At 38.7% G+C, this 18,160-nt stretch overlaps 1 protein-coding gene across 1 annotated transcript; it reads left to right on the plus strand.

The window, feature by feature from the left end:
• The first annotated feature begins 85 nt into the window (after positions 1–85).
• On the plus strand, positions 86–15,259 carry rab22a (RAB22A, member RAS oncogene family). Its single transcript, XM_082533935.1, has 7 exons — positions 86–401; positions 1,982–2,061; positions 3,214–3,295; positions 6,748–6,819; positions 8,050–8,156; positions 8,656–8,765; positions 11,034–15,259. Exons 1-7 carry the CDS (start codon positions 366–368, stop codon positions 11,129–11,131), a joined length of 585 nt encoding a protein of 194 aa, XP_082390061.1. The 5' UTR covers positions 86–365; the 3' UTR covers positions 11,132–15,259.
• Positions 15,260–18,160: the final 2,901 nt, after the last annotated feature.

Below are 18,160 nucleotides of genomic sequence, written 5' to 3' on the forward strand. Positions count from 1 at the left end.
CCTGTGGGGAGGGCTTTGTGTATCTCCAAAAGAAAAAAAAGGAGAAAGGAAGAAAAAAAAGCCGAAGCAGTCACGTGATCGCATGCCGTAGTTCAAGATGGAGACTCGGCGATGTGGTGGAGGTAGCTGTTTACAATAATCACAACATGGCAAATACGACGACCTGCAGGACGTTTTAACGTTTACAGCGAGAGTTGTTACCAAACCTAAGATGTGCGTATGCCAGCTTCAGAACACGATGTTGTAAAGTTGTTTGTAAACAAAGACCACCTGAAGAATATTCAAGATTTAAAAAAAAAAGGCAAGCAGAGGAGAAAACAGCCAATGATCTTCATCGCAAATTCGATGTGAGAGAGGAGATCGATATGGCTCTGAGAGAGTTAAAAGTCTGCCTCTTGGGGGTGAGTAAGCATCGATATTTTTCAATCTGATTGTACATATGCACACTTTAACTGGAGCATTAATGGAGCTGTCCTGCTCTACTTCCACATAACACATACCTATACTTCTCTAATGGACCGTAATGAAAATTTCTGATATAGTGAGTGGCAATACAACCTCAAAATAAATAGATCTGCGCCAGTGATGACACTCATGCTTATCTACATTGAATTACACTCAGTAGCTGCACAAGGCATCAATCACTTGATCAACGTCCCATTCAAATTGTATTATCCACTACTGAAGGAACATCCTCACATCTTCTCTTCTCTGTCATCCACTTACAGGATTACATCAGCGTTGACAATATTAGTCAAGCTATTAGTGTCACTATTACTCAAATTAGAAAATAGTCAGCCTGCTGCTATTTTAAGAATAGATCAGGTAAATCTCAATCATTAGTGTCAATGTAAATTTAATATCTTTAAGTTCTGATCTCTTTTGGACAAAAACAAGACATTTGGCGTTGTCACATTGCTCTCTAGGAAACTATGCGTACATTCATACTCTAAAGTTGTGATAACCTGCAAAATCTCACTATTAACCCCTACAGCGGCTCTATTTTGATAGCAGGAAGACTTTGCTGGTTTGTATTTAGCGACGTCCTTTGCGTGGTGTGGTCACCTCTACCCTGTCACTGACGGTAATTTCTAACAGGAAACGTCATTCATAGGCCATGAGGGCTCTCTGAATGGAATGACCAGCATGAAAACAATGTCTGCTATGACACTGACAGTCATCTTTCAAATCACATTTTGTGCTGACTTGTCAGACAGGCCTTCCACCACCATCACTGAACAGCTTACATAAAAGTGGCTTGGGCACCTTTAGTAGAGTTTCCGTGACTCAAATCTATGGTGCGGTGAAGCTGCACTGCTGGTTTATTCGGCAGCTTACCAAAACATTTTGTGTTGATTTTTTTTGTCCCTTCATTTCAACACACATCTGTAGCTATGTTAGACAGCATTACTAGTCATTCCTGCAGTATTTATTTACAAATGAGGCTCATTAACTTAATGCATATTTTAATTGGAAATAAAGACACAACAAAACAGGATGATTAGCCATTCATTTTCTGTAGATCTACTAATAAGATTAAGATAGCATAGAGACAATAAGCTAGTTCATTAACTAGCAGACTGGAATTATGACAACCCTGATTATGTATCATTTTGGTCATCTTTAAGATAATTAAATTAGTTAAAACAAGATATGTTACTGAATAAATGGTTAACTGATGGACCACACAAACAAAACATCCATGTCTAGACTGCTACAGCAGCAGCATAAACCACCATTGTCTGTGGGCGTATCTCGTGATAACGCTCAGGTCAGACTTGTCCTCTTCTTTTTCTCCTAATGTAAACAATGTAAACCCTTTTCCCTCTTCCATAAGTAATTTACAGATTTATACCAGCAGTGGCAGGAAGGAAGAGGATCCCATAAAAATGTTTTAATATCCAGGCATATTGCCAAAGATTGTTCTCATATTCTTCAAGTACCATGTTTAGTAAGCATGATCTTTATTTTGTCTGTGCAGGATACTGGAGTTGGAAAGTCAAGTATTGTTTGGAGATTTGTGGAGGACAGCTTTGACCCAAACATTAATCCAACTATTGGGTATGTTTTGCTGCCTTCCACTTCCACAGAAGTTTTATTTTTTCCATCTCCCTCATTTGTTGTAGTTTTACAGGTCGTTATGATGCCCATTAGAGTTATCAGTTAACCACTGGCAAAGAAATGGGCATGAAAATCACTTCTTAAATAACTCGTTTGCTCCAGATTTCAAAATATCTGGACTTTCTTGTGTTCTTTGTCTGTGGCTAAACTAAGTAACTTTGGTGTCAAAGACTTTTTCATCCAACAAATTTTTGAACGTATTATGAACAATATTTGTTTTCTGACATTTTCGAACAAGGAACTAAGAAAACAGCTTTACAACTGAACTGTGCAGTTTTGACATTTAGCCTTTCATAGGGGGCGATCGTGGCTCAAGAGTTGGCAGTTTGTCTTGTAATTGGAAGGTTGCCGGTTCGAGCCCCGGTTTGGACAGTCTCGGTCGTTGTGTCCTTGGGCAAGACACTTCACCCATTGCCTACTGGTGGTGGTCAGAGGGCCCGGTGGCGCCAGTGTCCGGCGGCCTCGCCTCTGTCAGTGCGCCCCAGGGCAGCTGTAGCTACAATGTAGCTGCCATCACCAGTGTGTGAATGTGTGTGTGACTGAACATGTAAAGTGCTTTGGGGTCCTTAGGGACTATGTAAAGCGCTATATAAATACAGGCCATTTACCATTTCATAGGATAAATAAATGAGTTTTTCTATGTTATAACATTGTACAAAATAAAATCAAATTTTTCTTGCTTGAGCTCAAGTAACATAAACATCTTTAAAACTCAAGTTTGATATGTGGTGGCAGGAATTTTTAGTATTTTTTTTAAACTTTTTTGTCAGCATACTTTTTAACAGGAGAAGAAATAATAAATACTAGATACAAACAGCTGCTCCACACACTTATTTTTGGCACTTTGAAATATCTGATGATTATTGGCAAACGGGTTGTTATTGAAATTTGTTCTTGAAATCTCCAGTTTTGTAATTGAGACCAAATGTTAGTTTTGCTGTCAGACTTAAAGAATCCAGTACTGAGCTGGCTCAGATTGATGTGATGTAAATCAGCTTTTTATTGCTAGAATACAGTTTAATGGTAAACAGGAAAAAAATCTGCAAGTGTTTATTTTTCAAATCTGCAACGTGTCATGTTTCTCTTCACCAGGGCATCCTTCATGACCAAAACAGTGCAATACCAAAATGAGCTGCACAAATTCCTGATCTGGGACACGGCAGGACAGGAGCGGGTTAGTATTATGTGCTGAGGTATTAATCGTAACAGCTTCAGTGAATAGTTTTTATATTACCATCAACCTGTTTGTAGTATTGAACGGTCTACTTATCCCCACCGTGTTCTTTGAAAGCATGTGAAAGAATTGCCCACACGTACATCATTCCTTAAACCAACCATAAGAAAACTGAATACTGCAGTTAGTCATAACTTCTGATAGGGGGCAATATTTACCTTACTATAGGTAGAATTCTTCCAGTTCACTTATAATCAACTTATTTTAGTACTCTTGTTCTAAGAGTTCCTTTTCCAAATTTTAATTTAGTGAGTGAAGTCACATAAAAAAGGTTACATTTTTTCCTTTTGTCGCCTTTGATCTCTCTCCCTTCCTCCTCTCTCCTCCTCGTAATTGTGTTAGTTTTTTAGAGACAAACAAAAAAGGGAACCACTGGCATTGTTTTGTTATTTTATGTTTTCACACTTCTCCAAAGTGTTGTTTGTCAGCAGTTTATATGCCGATGCAGCTCTTCTTATCTGATCTGCTCTGCTGTGTGTTTGTAAATATACATTATGAAATATTTTGCCACCCATGCAACGGTCAGAACTCGAATCACACTTTGCAAATGATATGCGATATAGGAGAGAAGCTGTATTTTGGCGTTTTCATTTAAGCCGGTGAAATCGACATGTAGCGTAAGGAACTGCTTTCGCTTGACTCACGCTATAGCCGACCTTTCTCTGCATTACATATTCACGCCACTTCCTTTTTTATGCTCAAGGCCTTCTCCTTTTCTCATGCGTAAGACTTTCTATTGTAATGTGGTACCCCTAGTGCTGCATTCGCTGGAGAGGTGAGATAAGATGCTGCTTGTGTTTTATTCCTCTGTTTTTTTGAGGACTTCAGGGACATTCAGGAAGCCAATTTAAAATCAGACAAGAGGATAAAACTCAAGCTTTCTGAGCTCACTGGCATGCGCTGCTGCTGTATCTTATCTTTGAGCCAGTGCCACTCTACGTCATCATGTCCTCTTTTTTTCTCCTTTGCTTTCATCTGTGCAACATTTTATTTCATTTTCTTCTGGGTTATTTTTTCCCTCTCATTTTTGTTCACTTTTTCATGCCCATGTGGCCTCTCGGTTTTCCAAGTGGCTCACATCTGCGACTGAAAAAGTAGCAACATTCCTTTGGTAGGTTTCGCATGTGTCTGCGTTTTTTTTTTTTCCCCTACAAGACTGTTGTGGTATTTGGAGGCTTTTCATGGCTTGTTTTCTAACCTCGGTGGAGCTTTGGCCTATTGAAATCTGTGGAGTTGAGAACGAGGAACACAAAGCCAGCCAATGCATGTGAAAGGAGAGACTAGGGCAGAAAGGAAAGCTCAGTGATTTCCACAAGCAAAACCCATATCTCAAGACCAGATGAGGCCTTACGAGCACATCTGAGCCCAGCTGTCAACAGCCCATCCAGGCCTCCCCCTGGAGGACTGCTCCTTTTTACAGAAAACAAGCAAAAGGGAGCATGCGTCCTAACGGAATAGGAGGGTGCCTTTCATTACACACCCAGCTTGTGGTTTCTGCAATTAATCAGTACTCACTGGGCATCACTGGGGCTGTTTTCTGCACTGCTGTGTGGCCAATCGTCTGGCCTCACTATGATTGCTCTTTGGGTTAAAACACAGATAGACCACACAGGACTGGCGGTGGTGCAGCACAGCACTGGCCAGTGAAACAGACAGCACTCTCCTCAGTGCCTCTGCCAAATATCCCAGGCTGGATTCCTGTTGGTGGACGGGGCCAGTAACAACTATAATTATGTGGAATGTGTGCTTTCCTGAGGTAACGATGTCACTCCAAGATGGATAGTTTATTCCATCGTATTGTAAAGGAAAATAGAATTGGCGGGAAGGCAGGGTCATTCCAAGTGAAGGTCTTTCTGAGACATGAGCTGTTTCTTTTAAAATAAATATCATTAGTTAATACATGACACATGGTTTTATTGGCCTGTCAAAAGCCTCAGTGCAGAATTTACTGCAAGAAGGCATGAAGAGATTCTCCCTTTGTGATTTTTCATATCTTTAAGTGTCATTTTTTTGCTCAAAAGCAGAACAAAACATGTTTAAACCCCTAATTATCTCTATTTCTTAACAGTTTTACATAATTATTTATAGTCTGTATGTGTTTCAGCAGGCATAGCAGTTCAGCAATAAACATTTGGGCTCTAAGTTATGTACAGTAAAGTATACATTAACAAAACAGTAAAATACATACACTATGGGGGTCTTGTACTCAAGAATAAAGGTAATACTATGGTCTGAAGCTACACCATTAAATCATAGTTAGGAATTTCTGTTTGTTAGGCAAAAAAAGTCAAAGAAAATAAAGTGCACAGTCTTTTTTTCTAGCCCAGAATCAACTGCAGCTGCAGGCAAAAGCTTGATCTCTGTCATTTCTAATATAGGAGAAGCTTGGGAAGTACTTTAAAATTGTAGCATAAATGTAGTTGCTTTGATTAGTGGAAATGAAGCTAAATCACTCACAAAATCTGCCGCCTGTTTGCAGATCTCAGTGCTCTCTTTTGACTGGTGTATCAGCTGCATTTAACCTCATTTGTTCCCTTCACATGTGGTTGAAGGTGTTTTTAAATATTATGACAGATCCCATTGTCGAAGTTAGTCCTTACTGTGCACAGAGAAGTATTTTACCAACAAAATACCAAATCCTGGCAAACCCCCAGCCTCCCAGGCAGCTATGGATTTAGAAATTTTTGCACATGCTGCTTTGATTACGCGGAGCTTTCTGACGTATTGGGCTAAGATCACATGTATAGTGTTCCATAAATATCCAAACTCTAACAGCTTTTGACACTTTCTGCTCATCTTTCTCTTGATAGCTTTCACATGTGTGAGGCAGTGGTGGAAAGACTTGCCATGTGCTCATTTTGAATAAAGCCTCTTGGATTATAGGCTCAGAATCCCAGGCCTTTAGTTTGTAAAATAGTACATCTTCTGTCTCCTTTGCCTATTTTTATACTCTCTGCTGAGTTTGATACAGTTAGCATAATTGAGTTTAAAGAAAGACGTGGCGATGTAACCGTCATAGGTCTGTGCCTATATAATGGATTATCCTAAGCCTGTGAAAAACATTGTTGAATGTCTGTGTGGTGCAGCTATACTGAAATTGTATATTTGGATCTCTTTTCATATCCAAAATTTAAAAACTAGGAGGAAGTGAGAGTAAATGATCATCAGAGATGGGTTGGGATTGTTCATTGAATAGAGTCATTTTAATTTTTGTTTTTATGCTGTTTTTGTTTAATTTCACATAGCTTCAAAGCTAAAGTCAGACTCTCTGATGTCACAATAAAATCAAGTTTAATAGACGATTAAGGTTCTTGACAGACGTTCTTGACTGATATAGGATGTTAGTCATTGTTGGCTTGTTTTTTACTTGGCTGTTCTTTGTCTCCCGATAGTTTCGTGCTCTGGCGCCCATGTACTACAGAGGTTCAGCAGCGGCAATCATTGTATATGACATCACAAAAGAGGTGATATTCACTTTTCCTCAGATACTAATCATCTCATGAGTGTTTAATTCACGTGTATTGAAAGAATTGTTTACTATTTTAGCAAATACAATGTCTTTGCCATTAATGACATACGTATTGAGAGGACTCTCATCACGTGAATCATCTAGCTTCAGTTAGCTTACTGTGAAGATTAGAAACAGGACTGTCCAAAGAAAATCTCCTCCTACCACCACCTCTAGATTTCACTGGTAAACATGTCATAAATTGTTTGCTTCATATTGATGAAGAAATTCTATCCAGGTGTTTTTCAGCTTTTGAGAAAGCTAGGTTGACTCTTTAGCTTCAGGCATCTGATAAGGATGCCTCCTGGAAACAAGTTTTGGACATGTCCAACTGGGAGAAGCAGATCATGCAGAAGAGTTTATATCTTCCGGCTGGCTTGGGAACACCTTGGCGTGCCACTCAGAAGAGCTAGAGGAGGTGGCCAGGGAGAACCAGGTCTGGGCATCTCTGCTTAGACTGTCGTCTCTGTAACCGTCCCCAATAAGCAGCAGAAAATGGGTGGGTGGGTGGATGGATGCATGGACAGGCTCCCCCCCCCCTTTCTAGTCCTTACGCTAAGGCAAGATAAGTTGTACTTTATTTATCCAGACTTGGGATATTCCTGTTACCACAGCTAAAATTGAGTTAAACACAACAAACCTATAACAAGTGGCTTAAATTAAAAAGATTGGCATATTAAATAAAATACAATAAGACCAAAAATATGAAAAAAACCCACCCAAACTAATCCATCGAGCCATCCATTGTCTTAACCCCTTATTTGATTCAGGGTCAGTGAGAGTGTGGAGTTGGGGGAGAGGCAGGGTACACCTCGGAGAGGTCACCAGTCTATCATAGGCTTAACATAGCGTAACAGACAGCCATTTACACTCTCCTTCACACCTACTGCCAATTCTGAATAACTGTTTAAGGCAGAGTACCCACAGAGAACCCACGTATGCATAGGGAGTACATGCAGAAGGGCCACAGACAGTCTGCCTGTGAGGTGACAGTGACTGCTCCACCATGCCGTCCCAAGTGAAAATAAATAAGTAATTTATCCATAACTATACCATAACTGGTTTTGATTATCTCATTTAACTCTCTTGACTTCCAGCCTGTTCCTTAAACTTCCACAGTAGATACTGTGTGCTTGTCTTAGTATTGTTTTATTCAGTATCACACCTTACTAACCTGTGCCATCAGGACTCCTTCCAAACACTGAAGAACTGGGTGAAAGAGCTCCGCCAACATGGCCCTCCTAATATAGTTGTCGCAATCGCTGGGAACAAATGTGACCTGTCAGATGCCAGGTAAACCTCAGCTGTGCTGTGAACACTTCTCGTATTCACTGTGATTATGAGCCCTCATTTAACATCAGTAGAGAATTTTGTTTGGTAGAGTAGAAAAATATTGTGCGGAGGATGTATCGTGACCTTTTCTGTCAGAATAATATTTAATGTTTGCCTCAGAAATGCCATGAAGCCTGTTCTGTACTGTAAATATAGGCATATGTGTATTAAAGTCTCATTTGTCTTGACCTTTTATCATTATAGGAATTTAAAATGTAGATTACTGGGTTCAAAGTTCTAGTTATTTTTAGTGGATTTAATAAGCTCTAATGGTATTTATCCTTTCCTATGTTGTTGTTGTTGTTGGGTTTTTTTGGCTCAGACTTATCCATGAAATTGCAAAATCTTCTCCATAACGTCTGTAGAAAAACATTTGATGGTTATCAGGTCAGGCATGAAATCTGAGAAACTGTGTACAAATTGCAACATAATATTTCTGACACATCTCCCGCATCTCCAGGGAAGTGCCAGAGAAGGATGCCAAGGACTATGCTGACTCCATCCATGCCATCTTTGTAGAAACCAGCGCCAAGAATGCCATTAACATCAACGAGGTGTTTGTAGAGATAAGTGAGTGTGTTTCTTGTATATTTGGTCGTGCGGGCCCGAACAGCCACAGGATCTTGCGATGATAAATCAAGCAATGAATAGCATTTAAAAAAAATACTGTCTATTAGAGACATAATTTTGTAATGTTTAGTTGTTGTTTTATGTGTGGGAGTTGGAAGTAAAGCAGAATCCACTTAATCATAACACGTTGAGACTTAAAAAAATTGAGGAGACAAGTGGAGAGAGGAGCAGTTGATCCAGTTCTGCCAAAATAACACACAAACTAGAGTTTCACTGAACAAAAAAACAACGTACACTGTATATAATGTACATATTTCTCTGATAGTTTTCACCACAATCTTACTACGAATACTTTAGAGCCATGGGTAGTACTTTGTAAATACACTGTACACTCAAAATTAAAGTGATTATAGTTTGCCTGAAGAATTCTTATGAGCAGTTATACTACTTGCTAAATTAACAAGCTTACAACTCTACTGGATACTCGGGGTATGTTTAATGAAACTCTGGTCGGTCAAGATTAGTCAGTATAAAGTGAGAAATCTCAGAACATAAAGAAATTAAGGAGTATTTATTTGAAAAAACCCAATTAGTAACATGCAACATGAACACAACTACTCTGCAGTAGCTTTTGGCTTCTTTTTGAAAGATGCTTTAAAAGAAACCGATGTTTAGTCTAAACTCTACTTAAAGTTTTATATCAGGAGTCCCAGATGTAATAATACACAATGCAGTATTTTGTACTGCTGTCACCATCTACAATGAATACTACCATATCTCGCAGTGCAGTCAAACTTGAGCTTCACTAAACACTAAACTGAGACATATCTACGCTGTAGATATGTCTCAGTTCCATACTGCATACAAGATGGACCCAGACCGTTATTAAGGCTACTCCTATTAAAACCTATTTAAAACTAAAGATTTAACCATTAAAATCTATTTTTGGGGTTTAGGAATGCAAGCAAATAACTGTAATTTGACAGCCTAATCAAAAGTACTTACGTGTTTTACTATTTTTCCTGAATTTTTGTTAACCAGAAAATTTGAACAGTCATGGATAACAAAAATTAAACTGTAGCATTAAAAAATATCAATTAATGAATTTGCACAAAATGGTGAATTAACCATTACAGAAATATAAAATATAATTTTGGGTAATTACCAGTACTGTTCATTTTTGGATGGTAGTTGAATATAGGGCTGTGCGATATGACCAAAATCTCATATCCCGATATAAGAATTCTATCGTCCGATAACGATATAAATCACACAAATGTATCATTTTCTGTAAATTCTGTGAATCTCGGGCAGCTCGACTTGCGGGAAGTGTTTCCAGCTGCGCGTCCTGTAGCTGGAGTCGAGTGTTTTAACCGATGCATGAAACGATACATTTTTAGACATAAGTTGTAAAGGCCGCCATTTTCTTTGTGAGTATTTATTACACTGCGTGCTGCGGGGAACAGCCTGTTCTAACGTTTGAGTCTAAGGTTTATTTTTTAGCACCTGGCGGCTCTTTTTTTAATTCTCATGCGTAAATAATCTGCTCTTTCACGTGATTCAGTTTATTTTGAAAAGTCTCAACAGGATCTTGAGCTTTATTGTGAAAGGTTTATGTGGAACATAAACAAGCAGACACGCGATGCTGTTGCCGTCATTGTTGCTAACCACAAAGCATAAAAACAGGCGCGTGTCCATCTGTAGTGTGGTTATATAAAATATAAGAGAAAGAGAGAACTTTAAGAAATTAATATAGCCACTACAGTGACCGTCAAAACGATGAAAAAATATTGCCGTAAAGAGTTTATTTTGCGACACCACGAAACAAACGATAGCGTAAAATGAAATGATAGACGTTTTTAGATCCTCATCAGATATATATCGTTATATCGAACAGCCCTAGTTGAATACATTTGTTATACACTAATTCATGCAAAGCTACCTTAATAGTCCAAGAAAAAGAAAACAAGTAGCAGGAAATGAACACAACAGGTTCCCTTAAACATTATATAGAAAATCACCAGTGTCTAAAATGTTCACTGTATATTCCTCTATGTAGAACTTCTCTGGAAGTGTTAGTGAAGAAGTGAATGAGTGCATTAACCTGGGACACAACTACAGTTTTATTATAAATGCTGTGTGATGTTGCACTAAACAAATCTTTAAATTTGAAATAAATAAAATATTGTTTAAGAGTAAAAGATAAAAGTGAACAACCTGAAATAGAAAAAGGTAGGCTGATACCTTTATGTGTGTGTCTTCTCTAAGGTAAGCGCATCCCTGTTGTAGACGAAGCTGGAGGCTCTTCAGCAAGAGGTTTCAAATTGGGTCGTCAGGCCTCAGAGTCTCGCAGGACGTGCTGCTGATGACGCTGGTGACTGTCTTCCCTCCCCTCCAACGTGACCTGTGATACAAGCTTTGCCCATTTTCTTTTTTCTGGCCTGCTTCAGCTTAAAGCCACGGCAAACCCTCAAACGCCTGCACCACAGACACCCGAGTGGGTCAGTGACACTCGGAGAGTTGTAGCAAATATATTTTCATGGCAGTCAAAAACAGCAGGTCATTGTGTTTTGTTTGAAAACTCCTAGCCGGAGAAAATCAGTTCTCAGGTTTACTGAGAATTAACAAACAGCGATGCCAGTGACATGCATACATGCAATTTTCTCTCTCTGGTGCATTATAACTCTAAATTCCTCAGCTTAACTGTACATCTACAGACTGATGGATGCATTCAGTCGTTTATAATTGTACATTTGTACAGATCTACTATCTTTCAACCAAAAACATGAAATGAAGTGGTTAAATCTTGAAAACTTATTTTCATAGTACTTAAGTTATTGCCTTTCTTTTGGGAGATCTCTCTCCAAGCATTCTGAAAGAACCAAAAGTGTGAATTTAATATTTTATATAAGATTTTGAAGGAAAAAAAATGATGTTAGTCATCCTAATAAAAAGCCTGGCTCTCCCTGTGATCCTTTCATCGCAGCGTCAGTCGTTTCCAGCCACAGTCCACTCCAAGAAGGATTGTGCACGCTTAATTTAAATTTTATTGTGTGATTGCTGCTTTAACCGAGGCAAAATACCAGTGGGATGTTTTGATGTAAACCACAATCACACAGTAAAAGAAGCAGAAATGAAAGATGTGTGGGAGCCTTCTTCCTTTACATTGGAGAAATAGTTCAGCTTTTTGGAAAATTGATATTGCTGTCATGTCTAAATGGTAAATATGTGGCTGGAGCCAGGAGAGAGTCAGGCTTGGTGTTTTTAACCGGCTGACTGCCAGTGGTTTATACGTGATGGACAGACTCCTGTTGTTTGTCTAGCACTCTGCCGGAAAACAAATAAGCATTTTTCCCTGAAATTTAGCTTTTCCTTTTATTGTCAGCTTTGATCTTTTTCTCTCTGTGGCTTAGAAAGATGTTTTCACTGCCACTTGTTCCCAAGAATGACAACAAATTTCACCGTCTATGATTAGAGGAACCTCATTATCAGACCCTCCCTGTGATGGTGCTGTAATCAGGACAAAATACTCACTCTTGATTATTATATGATAAGAGTTCCAGCTGCTCACATCTGTTCCCCATTTCCCTTTATAATCACTGAAGAAGTCTTTACAGCATCCTGTGTATGAAGTGCTTCATAATGCCCAAGGTACAGAGCATCCTGCCAGTCCCCCTTTTTTTTCTTATCCCATTGTAACGTTTCACTGGCAAACACGCCTGTCTTTACTCTTTTGCTGCTACTTTACAACACTTTAACAAGGGAGGTTGATTTTTGTGAGGACTTGCCAAATTCTTTAATTGTCCCATAAACATTTTTCATCTTTCCTTTTTTGGTTTCTTTTTTTTTTCTCACCACATAATCAGCCCCAGCTCACACATCCAATGTTGTTTTACTACTTGGCCTCTGATGAAAACAGCAAGAGCTGGAAACTAAACCTCGTCGAGAGGAAACTCATATTTTAGAGCTTAAATCTCCCGTTAGGAGAAGGTTATGGGTAGAGAATTAGACATGGCGCTGTGTCGACATGCTGACCCCTTAATGAACCTTGGCCTGTATTTTGTCCTGAATTACACACTGTGTGCTTTGTTCCAGAATCTCCTTTCTGATTTTCCTTTTCTTTCAGCTTTTCTGCCTTATTCTTCTAAACCCCAGGCTCTCGATGCACGGCTGAACTGAGATCTGGTACTGTATACCACGTATGTCCTTCGGATCCTGTTGGTTGTGGGGTCATATTGTGATTGGTTTAGATGCCATAATTCCTGCAGCAATCTTTATGTGGGTTATAGACTGTATATGAAAGATGACATCATCCATTCATTTCTGGATTTCTCCATTTTAAATGCTCAACTTTTTCTGGCAGATCGTGGAGTGCTAAGTTAATGCTAACTTGGTTGACTGGCTCCATTGATAAAATACTTGAATTTTAATCACTAAAACTGACTCACAAAAGGTTTAGCCAGACTAAGCACAGCAGGGGCCTTATTATCTGTTTGATAATTCCAATAAAAGTTATTCTAAAAGACGTCAATACCGCAAACATAGTGGAGAGCTCCAATTTATGCTTGTGTCGGCACATCTGGGACGCTTCAAACCCCTAACTTTAACCAAATCAGAATGATTATAAGAGAAAAACACTCACCCTTCCAGTTGTTATGAAAGAGAAAGTTAGGTATATAGACCACACATATTTGTTGAACTTTTGAGGCTGTTGATATGCTTGTGCCAAAGATGAAGGTAGACATTGACTCCTTTTTGGCCTCAAGCAGCCACTAAAGAAACTGCAGGAAGAGTTTTTGATTCATTGTCTTTAATGAAACTTGTTATCCCACTGAAACTTTTTTTTTTCCCCATAAGTGAATTTTTCGGGTGTTGTCCCAAAAGTTTGACTCATAATTTCAAGTTATTTTCTCAGAGGTCTGAAATTTTGAGATAATAAGCTGAAATTTTAACTTGTGGGTAGTAATTTATTTTTTTTTTTGGGGGGGGGGGTTCAGTGGCCAAAAATAGCCAGAATCTCGCTCAGTCTATAAAAAGGTTGGCCTGAAATCTAAGTCTTGAGCCTATACTGACTAATTTTATCCTTATCTGAATCTCTTGAGTCATTTTATTCCCCAAACCTCTTTTCAAAATTTGAAAAAAAAAAAGGTACAGATGTGAGCTTAATTTGTTTTTCTGTCCACACAAACAACTATTTGCCTTGCATCATCTGAAATGTTTCTGTTACTGATGAGTTGTGTAGTGAGTGGTGCTGCATAATGTTCAGGAGTTGGGAGTCGAGTGCAATAGAATTAATTATGACACACTCTAAATGTGACCTAAAAACAAGGGAAATCAGTCCAGAGTGATCCTCGTGTAAAAATGCAGTCTTTCTTCCTTTTTCTTTTATGTTGATTTAATTGCAGTTTTGCTCAAAAATACAGACTGGTGACAAATTAAAAGAAAAACAGTCATAGTAAGGCATACCACATACCACCAAGACAGCTTCAAAGCAAGTTCCCACCACTTTCCATGATCTCTTTAACTCCAATGGAGGCATTGGACACCTTTTATTGATGAAGATTAGTGTTAGGGTTAATGAATAATTGATTTTAAGATTTTTCACTTAATTTGTCACCCATCTGTAGTCGACCGGAGGGGCAGTGTGACTGGGTCAAACCTTGAAAGCCAGAGGAGAAAATGTAAACTTTTAATTGGCTCTGCTATCTGTGATAATTCACCCAGCACTACATTAAGCCTACATTAACTCGAGCCAATACTTACCACAGTGTTACCGATTTTTATTCAAAAGGGAAATCACGCTGTTACATTAAAAGCTGCACTTTGACTTTTTTGTATTGGCTCATATTACTAACATTCTGCCTGTAGTGTGTTATCTCTGTGAAGTCACTCGATGAAATAATTCTGTAAAGCCTCAGACTTCTTAATATCCCCTGATGTTGCTTTAGGTTTTGACTGTGTGTTTGATTCTTATTGCCAAATAATGTCAAAGCCATGTTACCACAACACGCATACTTAACCTCTTCTGTTTTTAAAATTCTGATTTAAGTTAAGTGCTAATCACATGACTGCTTAGAATGTTTAAGGTTTGATTATTAATTATGCCGCACATTATTTCCCCCCATTTGGAAACACGAGGCATGAATAGAAGTTGTGTGCCTGTAGTTTTGCATTGGAAAAATATCGATAGTCTTGGGCTGGCCCTGGGAATATGCTTAAGCTATGTTATGTATCTTTTACAGTGTACATATGTACCATCAAATTGCACACAAATCAATAACTCTATTCGAAGCCGGATGTGTGAAGAAAAAAATATACCTGTACACCATTTGTAGTAAAATCATCAGCAGTGTAGTTACCATATTTAGCTTTTTGCTATATTTCATACTGATTGTAACATATCCCTGAAAACACTTGTTTGCAGTGTAATTCGAAATGCGTGAAAAGGGAATTGTCATTTGTTTACTAATAAAAGATTTCCAAAAATAAGTGTATGACTGCAGCCTGTAGGAAGTGTTCTTTCTTTTGTGTGCAGATGTGTGCATTTCGATGTTCCTTAGGATACAGTGACGGTGTTAGTGACTGTTTATGCTTTTCAGTTAGCAGCCAGCTGCAGGGATATATATATATATATATATATATATATATATATATATATATATATATATATATATATATATATATATATATATATATATATAAGAATGACACTTGAGATATGTGGTTGACAGGCAGATGGCTGAGAAGGAACACACATTTAACAACCTGTGAATACTTATTAAACAGAAATATATACAAAACATTCAACTTATTCAGTGGTTGAATTTTAATAGCACATTTTTGGGATTGGCAGCACGGTGGCACGGTGGTTAGCACTGTTGCCGCACAGCAAGCAGGTCCTGAGTTCAATTCCACCATCAGGCCGGGGTCTTTCTGTGTGGAGTTTGCATGTTCTCCCCGTGTTTGCGTGGGTTCCCTCCGGGTACTCCGGCTTCCTCCCACCGTCCAAAGACATGCAGCTTGTGGGGATAGGTTAATTGGATAATACAAATTGTCACTGAGTGTGAATGGTTGTCTGTCCCTGTGTGTTGGCCCTGTGACAGACTGGCGACCTGTCCAGGGTGTACCCTGCCTTTCGCCCTATGACAGCTGGGATAGGCTCCAGCGCCCCCCGCGACCCTGAAAAGGATAAGCGGAAGCGAATGGATGGATGGATGGATATTTTTGGGATTGATCAAGTCAATATAATGAGTAGAAATTCTGCACTATGTCTACATATTTATACATCTGTAATAATTTAAGGCACATCTTTCATCACATTCAGAGATGCAAGCAGATCCCCTGGTTTAATTAGATGTGACCAGTGTTCAGTAGTCATTAATTTACACCGGTATTCAAAACATTCAACATGTTGGGACATGAGATCACAGTTCATTATTGTGCCACCATGATTTTTTTTTCCATTTTCTTTTTTTAATTTTCTGGACTACACAATTCAAGTTGATTTTGATTTCCAACAATTGTTGCAAGAAATAATCTATGAAAAACAATCTCATTTTCCCTGGATGATTGAGCATGCATCAAGATATGAAAAACTATATATACTATATTTCAATATCTCACCTGCTCTCTTTAAGAAAAATCTAACAAACTGATAGAAGACATTCATTCAGATTTTGGTCCATACTGACGCGATAGCATCACACAGTTACTGCAGATTTGTCGCCTGCTTCTTTAAAGCAATATCGGAGACTAATAATATCACTTGCACAAGAACTATGTGTACTTTTTACTAACTTTGTCATATTTTGCTGACAATAGTTAAGTACTTTTATTTTAGTACGGTGCATAACGACGACTTGTACGGTTGATTTGTTTTTATTTGTTGATAATGTAGGGGAGACCGGGGATAGTTGTAACGTGGGTCAGTTGTAACACTTCCAATTTCTCCAATCAGGGCTAAGTTTCAAATGATGTGACTCATCCTGTGCATGCCCAATTCAGTTCTGCTATCACATGTGAAAAATCAGCACATTTTGTCAAACACAGACAATTTAACACGAAAAAAAGTAATTTGTATGCCAAAAAGTTTTTCTACTTTATTTCAATTTCTAATAGCATTATCTGCTTTGCAGTTAAACTCATCAAACTTGAATTATGTTATTTGTATGTCTATGGGGATATATTCTGTGTAGGTCTTTAGTGCTAATGTTTTAGCCGTTGGCTGTAATGTATAGGCTATAGGAGTCTGGGTCAGTTGTAACAGCAACAGTCTGGGTTAGTTGTAACAATAATGCAGATGTTACAACTTACCACGCTATTACTTTAACTTATATTAAACAAGTTGGGGCAACGACATCAGCTGAGAGAGGTTCACTGGTCACATTTGTATATGCGGTTAATGCCATTGGCAACACAATTCCTCCACTGTTTGTGTTCCCACACATACATTATGCAGACCTCTGTGTCAGAGATGGACCAGTAGGAAGTACTGGTAGTGGAAATAAGTCAGGATGGGTGCAAGAAACAGATTTCCTCATCTTTCTGAAGCACTTTGCAAACCACACCAAGGTAAGCCCTGAAAAAAATAATGGAATTGCGATGCTGGTGAACAACTACATTTTTTCAGCTTCATTGTTATGTTCAAAATTGGTGCAAGAGTTGTAAGTTATAATGCCCACTGAGCCAATGAGGCCAAACTCAAGGAAGACCAACCAAAATTAATGAAATATTCATTTGCAGAAAATTCCATAATTTGTCTTTTTTGGGGGGTTGGAATATGCTCAAAAGTTAGATTTCTGCATTCTGTCACACACACACACACACACACACAGCTACATAAATGGCTCTAAGTACAGTCATGTGTTGAATAAACAAAGATTACATGTTAATATTTTGTTAGTACCCTTATTTCATTGTGTTACATTTTACCCCAGGATATGTTACAACTAACCCAGACTATGGGGTTAATTGTAACATTTCACTCTTTGTGTTTGAGACCATACCATGCAATGGGTAACTGTGCTGCAGAGAAAATAGCTGCACTATTTAATAGCAGAGACATGTAAATACTTTGCATTACATTTTGAATCCACTACCTTAAAAGAGCTCCAATTTACAGACAGAAATGTCAAAAATGTTACAACTATCCCCGGTCTCCCCTACTCGTTCTAGATGTTAGCACTCACTCCACCACAGCGGGTGACAGCAGGTAAACTTAGAAGCGTAACTCTTTAGGCTGAAATTAAAACCTGCATGCTTAAGCCACGTCCTTTCGCTGGATTCAGGTTTCATGAAAAACGCAGGTGGTGTCCCCACCAGCCCTGGGTGCACCCCGGCATCACCCACCCGCCACCTCCTCCCTCTTCACCGCCGGGCGGCTATGCAGAGGCAGT

The sequence above is a fragment of the Aulonocara stuartgranti genome, assembly GCF_965226115.1.
Source record: "Aulonocara stuartgranti genome assembly, chromosome: 5".
Classification (NCBI taxonomy): Eukaryota; Metazoa; Chordata; class Actinopteri; order Cichliformes; family Cichlidae; genus Aulonocara; species Aulonocara stuartgranti.